The 10,501-nt window shown below is 34.3% G+C and overlaps 1 protein-coding gene across 1 annotated transcript in view; it reads right to left on the reverse strand.

The window, feature by feature from the left end:
* Nucleotides 1-5,657: 5,657 nt before the first annotated feature.
* The window catches only part of LOC103077476 (WD repeat-containing protein 78), a 97,441-nt gene continuing 92,597 nt past the window's right edge, over nucleotides 5,658-10,501 (reverse strand). The window contains 2 exon segments of the mRNA XM_082931175.1: nucleotides 5,658-5,780; nucleotides 9,743-9,951. Coding sequence (XP_082787301.1) covers nucleotides 5,658-5,780; nucleotides 9,743-9,951 — 332 coding nt within the window.

Here is a 10,501-nt window from a genome sequence, read left to right on the forward strand (position 1 = left end):
AAAAAAAAAAAAAAAAAAAAAAAAAAAAAGAAAGCTGGAGTAGCTACATTAATATCAGACTAAATAGATTTCAGAATAAAGAATGTTACCAGTTATAAATAAGGCCATTTTATAATGATAAGGGAGCTGATTAATCGAGAGAACGTGACAATCCTAAACACTTATGCACTTAAAACAAAGCTTCAAGATACATAAAACAAAAACCGATAGAATTTCAAGGAAAAAAAGAAAAATTCACAATTATTGTCAGAGACTTCAATCTCTTTCTCTCAATGACTAATGGAAGAAATCAGCAGAAAATCAGCAAGGATATAGTAAACTTGAACAACACCATCAACCCACTTAAACTGATTGACATCCACAGAACATTCCACCCAACAGTAGCAGAATATACACTTTTCTCAAGTGCATAGGGAACATTTACAAGTAAAAATCACATTCTGGGCTTTAAAACAAATTTCAATAAATTCAAAGACTCAGTTTATAAAAAGTTTGTTCTTTGATCATGATAGGATTGAATTAGAAATCAACAGCAAGATCCTTGGAAAAGCCCCAAATATTTGGAAACTAAATTACATGCTTCTAAATAACGCATCAATCAAATAAGAAATCAAAGGAGCACTATTGATGTTTTGGGCCAGCTAGTTCTTTGTTTGGGTCAGGGGAGGACAGTGGTTGTCTTGTGCATTGTAATGTATTGAGTGGCATCCCTGACCTCTGCCTACTAGATGCCAATAGCACTTCTCCCCACATCCCACCCCCCACAGCTGCAACAACCAAAACTATCTCAAGACATTGTGAAATGTCCCTGATGGGAAACTACTCCCCTCCCTGCCCACATTGAGAACCACTGCTCTAGAGCCAAGGTGAAAAGTAGATTACAGGAATTTGAGAATGAAGGCAGTTAGAATATGACTGCAGTAGTAAAAGTGAAATGTAATAAAGGCCTGAACCACATTAGCAGTAGTAGACTTGGACTAGAAAGAGTGGGACAATCTTACTTAAACATCATTTGGGTAACAGGGTAGAATAGAGTAAGAGCTCAAGTTTTGGCTTAAATAAGTAGGTGGATGATGGTGTCACTAAAGAGATAATCATATTACATATCACAGAAAATATATAGGATATGTGTTTTTGCAAGTCTGTCATAGTGGCTGAATTTCTGATTCCAAAGGACCTCTGGATAAAAAGAATTAGAAAAGTAGAACTTTACTAAGAGTGCTCTGACTTGACTTTGGTCTTGACAAACATGATCTTAAGTGGTCTTCCTGATCCCCAGAATCATGAGTCATCACTCACATTGAGATATGGAGGACTATAGAGTTGATTTGGTTTCTAAAAGTATGATAAAGCAGCAGAGCACCAAAGAGGGGCAAGGAGGGGCATTCAAGTTAAACATGGAGCTGTAAAGATAGTTCCATAGTTGCTCAGAAATACAGACCTTTCCTCCAGAAAGCAGAAAAAGGACGCCAACTGGAATGTGCCATTCTACCTTAGGCTGACACCTATGATACCTATGTGTGTTACTTTTTTATTTACAAGGTGCAATATTTATTAATATGCTGACATTTTGTCTTGATTTATATCCTAATACACTTCAATTATCAGCAGTTGTTATATGCAATAGTAAATAACAGATTGAAATAACTTACCTTGGGGTGAAAAGCAAAACACATTCCAGGAGCCTGTCGAGATATCAAAGCTTCACCTTTCTTTTCTTTTTCCCCTCCTTTTTTGCTGCTGCTAGCAGTAGTTCTCCTCAAACGCATCAAATCTTTAAAGAAAAAAATACATATATTATTTACCACAGGAAATAATAATGTAGATATAATATGTCCCTTCTGCAAATAATATGATTTCTGCCATCCTTTGCAGGTCATTAGGTTAAAATTAGCAAATACCAGAGCTAGATGCTTAGAAAAACAATGACCAAGCCCAGTTTTTTTTCTTATTTAGCCAAACCAAAATTTGTCACCTCTTATACATAGTTCACTAGGAATTTTTAATTCAGCACATAACAAGAGAAAGATAATTTGGTGTCTGTGTGTGTATTTATTTATTTTTACCATGACAGTCCAGTCCTTTCCGTATAACCCATTTGGAGATCCTTCCATCTGCTGATATAGAAACTAGTATTTCTCTTTTGTCATCACCTGCTGCCCCTCGATCTTGTTCTATCCACTGTAGTTGCCATACAGGTCCCAAATGTTTTTGAGGTGATTCGCTAAAACAGGGAAAAGCATGAAATATAAAATAGTTATAATAATTTTAAAATTCTTGGAGTATAAGCGACTTGGAGTATAAGTGATAAGGACAGCTCCCTAGAGCATCATGACCTACTCATGGAATGATACTTTTGTTGTTCAAAACTGGACTTTTACTTTAAGTATTTTGAAAAACAGGAAAAAAAATCACTTTGCTAATATTCACTGGTGTTTTTCTCATTTCTTACAAAAGGAAAATTTTATTGCCTTTAGTTATATTAGCTATCAAATCAGGGATACAAAAGCAAACATTTTCTTTTTTTAGAATCTACTTCTCTTACTCTATTCATTTACTTTTTCCTAGTTGTGTAAATTTAATTTATTTTAGACACATTGAATATTATTATCTCCATCTTTATAAGGATATTTTTCATAGCTTAAATGAGTAAGTCATTTAAGTCTTATTCAAGTAAATAGTTACCTCACCCTTCTTCCTATGTTTCAGGATTGCCCACTGGCTTGATTCTCTCTAGGGCTGAGATTTAAAAGTTTTATGATGAATTATAATCACTTCTCAGATTACTGGCTGCTTTCCTGTCAGATTAATGGGTTGCTTTGTTCCTAGTACTGACTCCCTTGACTTTTTATGCAAACTCTCCAAATCACTAGTTCTGAATTTTTTAAAGTCTATATATCTTTGATTATTTGGTAAAAGTTATGGACCCTCTTCCCAGAAACAAGCACAAAGGCTCACGCTTACAAAACTATGTAAATAATTTCAAAATTAAGCTAAAGAACACCTGCTTTAATGCCTATTTCCAGTTATTGCGATGTTTATGCAAACAGTAATATAAATATAACGCCTCATTTTGCTCCACTGGTATCTGGTTAATTATAAAAACCTAAGATATCTTTCAATATCTTTAACATTTTATTTTCTCAATATGTCTCATTCATTCATTCTTAATCAAACACTTACTGTAATCCTGTTATATGCCTGATATTATGTGACATACTGAGGATACAAAGGTAAGGAAGACATAATCCTTGCCCTCAGAGCTTACAGCCTCCTCAGGGAGATATATATGTAAATAATTTATACAAAGCACAATAAAGGCTACAATAAAGGTATGTATCAGATGCACAAAAGAAAAGAACGGGCAGGTTTCCTGGAAGAGGTGACACGGAAGCAATAAAGGATATAACTTTCATTTATAAGGTGAATAAGTTCTGGAAATCTAATGTACAGCATGGTGATTATAGCTAATAATACTGTATTGCATACTTGAAATTTGCTAAGAAAGTAGATCTTAAGTGTCCTCACCACTCACACATAAAATGGTAATTATGTGAGGTTATGGTTGTGTTAATTAATTTGACTGTGGTAATCATTTCACAATGTATACATATATTAAATCACCACACTGTATGCCTTTAAAAATTATGTCATACAATCTAAATATATACAATTTTTATTTGTCAATTATACCTCAATAAAGCTGGAGATATTTAAAATTTTTGAAAAGAATAAACCGTCAAGCCAAAGGAAGTTTGTTGGTGAAGAGGCAGAGAGGATGAAAAGGAGATATTAGAGCAGAGCATTCCAGCTGGAGAGACATTATGAGGAATTATTAAATGCTTGAAGGATAATGGTATTACTCTCAATAGCAATATAAACATTCACTCAAAACTAAATAACATTAGAAGGATAATGGCATTACTCTCAATAGCAATATAAACATTCACTCAAAACTAAATAACATTAGAGTAATTTTCTCCTTCTCCCTAAAAAAATCACATGTTTTATGTTTATCTAATTCTTGGGATTCTCACCTACTATCCAGAACTGGAATGTTACTGTTGCTCTGTACATTATAAATTGCAATAGTGCCATTGTGATAGCCAACTGCTAAAAGGTTAGGTGCTCCAATTGAAAAATCCACAGCAGTAACGCCATATGGACTCTGATAAGTACGTTCTGGCCACTGAATAAAAAAGAAATTACATTACATTTTAACCTTGGTTTTGTAGACCGCAGTAAGGTGGGTATGATGGTGGCTGAAGACTAGGCTGGTGGCAGTGGGGATATGAGGAGAGTTAGTCTGCATTCAGTTACTCATTTTTTCCTAACTTCCTGTATACATGAGAATAAAACTTCAATTGGGCATTTCCTTTATTTTGATGAATCCTCAGAGCTCAGTAGTTTTAAGAAATACAGCACGTGGTTTCTACAGTAATTATCATTTTGGGTAATCTTCCAGCAGGATCTGTATGATCATCACAAGTCACCGTCTTAAAGATACAAATAATGGACACCAAATAAATTATCCTGCGTATATTCCTATCCTCCAGTATCTGTTTCAGATGCTTGTATTATCTAATCATTCTAAACAAGGATAGAGGAAGCTCCAAAACTCTCTAAGTTACTCTTTTCTACAACTCTGTCAAGAGTTTTATTGTTTTGTTTTGTTTTAATGTCTAATCCAACTCCTTTCTGGTTTCTAACAACCTACATGGAAAAGAAGATAACCTGCTGAGGATGAATCCTATGTCAACCCTTCCACACGTTTAAAATTGCTTCTTCCTTTCTTTTAGGCTATATACACCCAGCTTCCTAACAGATGGGGGATTATTTATAAAAACTCTAATCATTTTTATATGCTCTTCTGATCTTTTTCTAAGTTTTCCACTTTACATTTCAGTTGTGACTTAAAACTAAAGCTGTAAAGTAACAGGTTGACTAGGGCTGTTTAACAAAAAGCATAACTGATTCTTGTTCATTCTCTTTGAAAAATTCATGGCAGTAAGAGAGTTATATTAATCTATTTTCTATCTATCGAGGAGAGCAGAAATATATTTTATAAAGTGATAAGGAGTTATTTATATATTGAGAAACAACCCAGTAGTAAATGAAACTTAATTTTTAAAGAATTTTTATTTGCAAATATATTCTTCTTTATAACAGGCAGTGATAAACAATAATGGTTCAGCCCTAGATCATCATATCTAACAGCACATAGTAGATGTTCAATAAATATTTATTAAATGAATTTACCTTATCCAATAAAGTGTAAGAACAAATTTTTTTTGTTGTTGGTTTTTGTTTTTGTTTTTTGGTTTTTTTTTGCGGTATGCGGGCCTCTCACTGTTGTGGCCTCTCCCGTTGCGGAGCACAGGCTCCAGACGCGCAGGCTCAGCGGCCATGGCTCACGGACCCAGCCGCTCCGCGGCATGTGGGATCTTCCCGGACCGGGGCACGAACCCGTATCCCCTGCATCGGCAGGCGGACTCTCAACCACTGCGCCATCAGGGAAGCCCAAGAACAAATTTTAATTGTTTTATTGTTATAGATTTAAACCAAAGAAAGTAAAGTCTTGCTTGGTAAAACTTTCTTGAGTTTGTTTAATGATCACACAAAACTAACTACTTTATGAGAATTATGTGAACATTTAATTAAATAAAAATAGGTCTTATTCCTGTTTTAGTTACCATGGGATTCTTTATTGACCAGCAGCAAGCCAATCCTCTTTTTTGCTCCTTAAATCCAAAGTGCCCATAGCCAACAGCCAAAATGTCCTAAGAAACAAAAAATTAAAAATAAGAGAAGACAGCATAAAAATATCAGCAAATGTATAAAGATGCATATTAATGAACTGTGTTAAAATAGTGATGACATTTCAATTGAGGTTAAAAAATACCAATATACCAACTATTTTCACTCAACATTTCCATCTTCATAAGCAAAATAATAGTAAAAATAACCACATTTTTAGGCTGAAGAATAAACACACACCCAAAAAAAATTGCTGACAAGCTATTTTACATATTGAGATAATCTTCAAAAATTGTATTATTGCATTATAGTGTCTTATGGGTTTTAAATAATGACCTAATAATTTCAAATGTAAAATAAAAGACATTTATTTTTAAAGGGAGGTGCCATGGACTGAATTGTGTCTCCTCCCTTAAAAGTGATATGCTGAAGTCCTAACACCTAATAAAATGTGATTATATTTGGAAATTGGGCACTTAGGAGGTTATTAAGGTTAAATGAAGTCATAAGGCTGGGGTCCTAATCTGATAGGATTGGGTTCCTTATAAAAAGAGGAAGAGACACAAGAGCTCTTTCTCTCCACCACGCAAGGATACAGCCAAGCCAGGAAGAAAGCCTTTCCCAGCAACCAAATTCATCTGGCACCTTTATCCTGGGCTTCCCAGCCTCCAGAACTGTAAGAAATAAATTTCAGTTTTATAAGCCATCCAGTCTATGGTATTTTGTTATGGCAGCTCGAGCTGATTAATACAGTAGGTCATTTCCAGAAGTGCTTATACAGATGACCCTTGAACAACACAGGTTTGAATTGTGCAGGTCCACTTATACATGGATTCTTTTAAATAAATACATTGAAAATTTTTTAGAGATTTGAGATAATTTGAAAATTTCACAAACTGCATAACCTAGAAATATCAAAAAAATTAAGAAGATTTGTCATGAATGCATAAAAGATATGTAGATAGTAGTCTATCCTTATATAGGCATAAGTGATATTCAATATAAAATTAATAATATGTGAGTTTTCTTACTGTTTTATAGCTTTGCTTTCAAAGAACTACATTACCATACAGTATGCCTCTCTCTCATAATTGGAGAAACTGCATATCAGCCTATCATCACAGGTAAGTAGGTTTTTTAAAAATGTAACAGTGTTTCCAAAATTGTATTATGAATATGACTGTAATACTGTATGTCATAAAAACTTTATAATAATTCACTCATTAGTTTATAGGCTAGGCTATACTGAAGCAATCATATCAATTACACTAGGCTACCATAAAGCAATCATATTGCTGCTTCTTCATTATCAATGCATAAATCATTATAACTGTAAATAAATATGAATTTATTTTTCACATGATATTTTCACTTTTGATGTCTGGTGTTAGTAATACATGTAACATCAACAGTGTTTTGTATCATATAAGACAGTATTGATGCAGGTACTGACAGAGTATTCATCTGTTAAACAGATGACATAAGCTTAACGGTATTGATAAATACAGTACTATAAATGTATTTTCTCTGATGATTTCCTTAATAACATTTTCTTTTCTCTAGCTTACTTTATTGTAAGAATACAGTATATAATACATATCACACACAAGATATGTGTTAATTGACTATGTTATTGGCAAGGCTTCCAGTCAACTACTATAGGCATTAGTAGTTAAGTTTTGGGGGAGTCAAAAGTTATACTTGGATTTTCATTTGCATGGGGGGTTGGCATCCCAACCCTCTTGTTGTTCAAGATCAACTCTATAAGTATGTATGGACAAAAGTTTAATGATCGACCAAACCCTGCCTCTTCTCTGTAATCAGAAATATTACAAACACCGTCCTGCCACCACCCTACCTTCAAGCCAACATCGTGTCTCCACAATTCCCTCTGCCTTAAAATACTCTTCACCACTACCCTTTTTATATTGACATTGACAAACTCCTATTCATCTCTTCTAGACTCAGCATAGGCGTCACTTCCTCTAAGAAGCATTCACAAGCCTCTCTTATATGTTCCCACAGCATTATTTATTTTCTTTATTAAACCACATAGGAAAGTATTATATGGTCAGTGTCTATGTGTGACTAAATTACTACTGTATCTCCAGCGCCTTAACAGAGTTCCTGGCACAGAGTTAATGTTCAATAAATATTTGTAGAATGAATTAATAAATATGATAGATGGCATCTGTCATATAGTTTTTAGCTTCATTCAAAATTAATCCTATTCTCAATAGCAATAATAATGTTTAAATGCTAGTATATCCAGTTTCTAAAAATGATTCATCTGTCCTTATTACATGGTTATTATTGATTTATTAAATTTCACTTATCTACAAGATGTTCCCAAATAGTTTTATAAAGACAAATCCATACTAAAAGTATTCTAGTTTATTCAAAAATAATATACATAATTTAAGAATTGTGTAATTTAGGTTTCAACAAAAATGATTTTTTTAGCATTAATTTTTTTATTGAGGTATAATTGACATATTATATTAGTTTCATGTGTACAACATAATGATTCAATATTTGTATACATTGTGAAATGATCACCACAAAAAGTCTAGTTAATATGCATCACTATACATAGTTACAGAATTTTTTTCTTGTGATGAGAACTTTTAAGATCTACTGTCTTAGCAACTTTCAAATATGCAATGCAGTATTATTATTATTATTTTTTTTTTTTTTTTGCAGTACGCAGGCCTCTCACTGTTGTGGCCTCTCCACAGGCTCCGGACGCGCAGGCTCAGCGGCCATGGCTCACGGGCCCAGCTGCTCCACGGCATGTGGGATCTTCCTGGACCGGGGCATGAACCCGTGTCCCCTGCATCGGCAGGCGGACTCTCAACCACTGCACCACCAGGGAAGCCCACAATGCAGTATTATTAACTATACTCACCATGCTGCACATTACAGCATGACTTATTTATTTTATAACTGGAAGTTTGTACCATTTGACTCCATTCACCCATTTAATAGCCATAACAACTATCATGTTTGCACACAGTACCTTATAAGGTGTAGCAATAAAATAATAAGGCTAATTCTTAAAACATGGATAATATAAGACAGTTTAAACAAATTAGTTTTGACCGTTTTAAAAATACACCAAATATTTATTCCAAAGATACTTCCATTACACAAAAGATTTTTGAAATAACTAGTGGAGAATCATGTCTTCAGAATGAGTTTATAAACCTCAGGAAAAAATAAGTCTCATTACTCTACAATCGTCTCTTTTTGACAAGCAAACATACCATTCTCCCACTTGATGATTCATCTAATTCTCCTCAGGATGATTCTTAGCAGTGCAGTAGTTAAAAGCAAGAACTCTGGAGCCAGATGTCTAGGTTTGAATTCTGTTTCACTTACTGGTTATATAACTTTGGGCAAGTTATTTATCCTTTCTGTGTTTCAGTTTCCTCATCAACATAATGAGGAAAATAGTAGAGTTGTGATAATACAAGTAAAACATTTACAATAGTGCCTGGTACATAGTAGGTGCTGTTTAAGTATTTGCTGCTATTAGTAGTAATAGTATTTTAAGGAATCTCAAAATTATTTTGCACATGTTCAGGGTCACTGGATTAAGTATATACTTCCAAATATGATTACTTTAAAGAGAATACAAATTTGGGCACATGAGTTTGGTACCATGTTAAACTAAATAAATATATATTATCTTCTTGTTCACTTAATATCTCATATGGATTCAGAGAATGCCATGTCCCAAGTACATCTCCTAAAATAAAAATGGTGACATTTTCATATTAAAGGAGAAAAACATCATTTTGTAACTGTTTGCATTTTCCCTTTTAAAAACATGAACTTGTTTTTAGAGGAATTTTAAAACTAGGAAGGGGTTATGTCCATTTAAATCCCTTACCTAATAGCTGAGGAAAAAAAGTTTTCATTAGTACTTGACAAGTGCCCTTAAATGCTAGAGACAGAATTACTAAAATGTTTGATAACTTACTGGATTTTTTTTATTCCAGGCAAGGCTGCTCACATTAAGGCCTTTGGTTAAGTCACAGGAAAAGGACCAAAGTCGTTCCAAATTGGCTGGTATTGTTGATTGTTCTGAACCTATTTCTATTTCTTCTTCCTCTTCCTTCTTAGCCTCTTTTTCTACCTCTTCAAGGTTTTCACCTACTAAAAAGTCTTCAGGTTCTTCAGGTTCTGGTTCTAAAATTAAGTCAAATTAAAAGATCATTGTGCTCTATACCTACAGGAATCTACCAAAGTCTCCAAAGAGCATCTCTATCTACCACTGACACTTCAGCCATCATTGGATCTGCTGGGTCATATGGCCCAAGGGACTGGGTACCCTGAATAGCTGCCTGAGCCTGTTGCAGAATCTTCTGTCATTCTAGGCCCCACTCAAAGCTATTGGCTTTTCAGACCACTCAGTAAATGGACCAGAGGACTCATCCAAATGAGGAATATGTTGCGTCTAAAATGCAAAGAGGTCCACTAGACATTGCGTCTCTTTTTTTTTTTGGTTGAAGGGGAACCAGATGCAACAATGTATCCTTCACCTTAGAAGGTATATCTTGACATATTCCATGCCACTGGACCCTTTGAAATTTCACTGACGTGGAAGGCCCCTGAAATTTTGTCAGATCTATTTCTCACCCTCTGACATGCAAATGTCTTACCAGCTAAGTCTACTTCCTGTTCACTAGGTCCAATCAGCACAATACCATCAATGTAATGGACCAGTGTGATGTCCTGC

This window comes from Lipotes vexillifer, unplaced genomic scaffold (assembly GCF_000442215.2).
Source record: "Lipotes vexillifer unplaced genomic scaffold, Lipotes_vexillifer_v1.1 scaffold134, whole genome shotgun sequence".
Taxonomy (NCBI): Eukaryota; Metazoa; Chordata; class Mammalia; order Artiodactyla; family Lipotidae; genus Lipotes; species Lipotes vexillifer.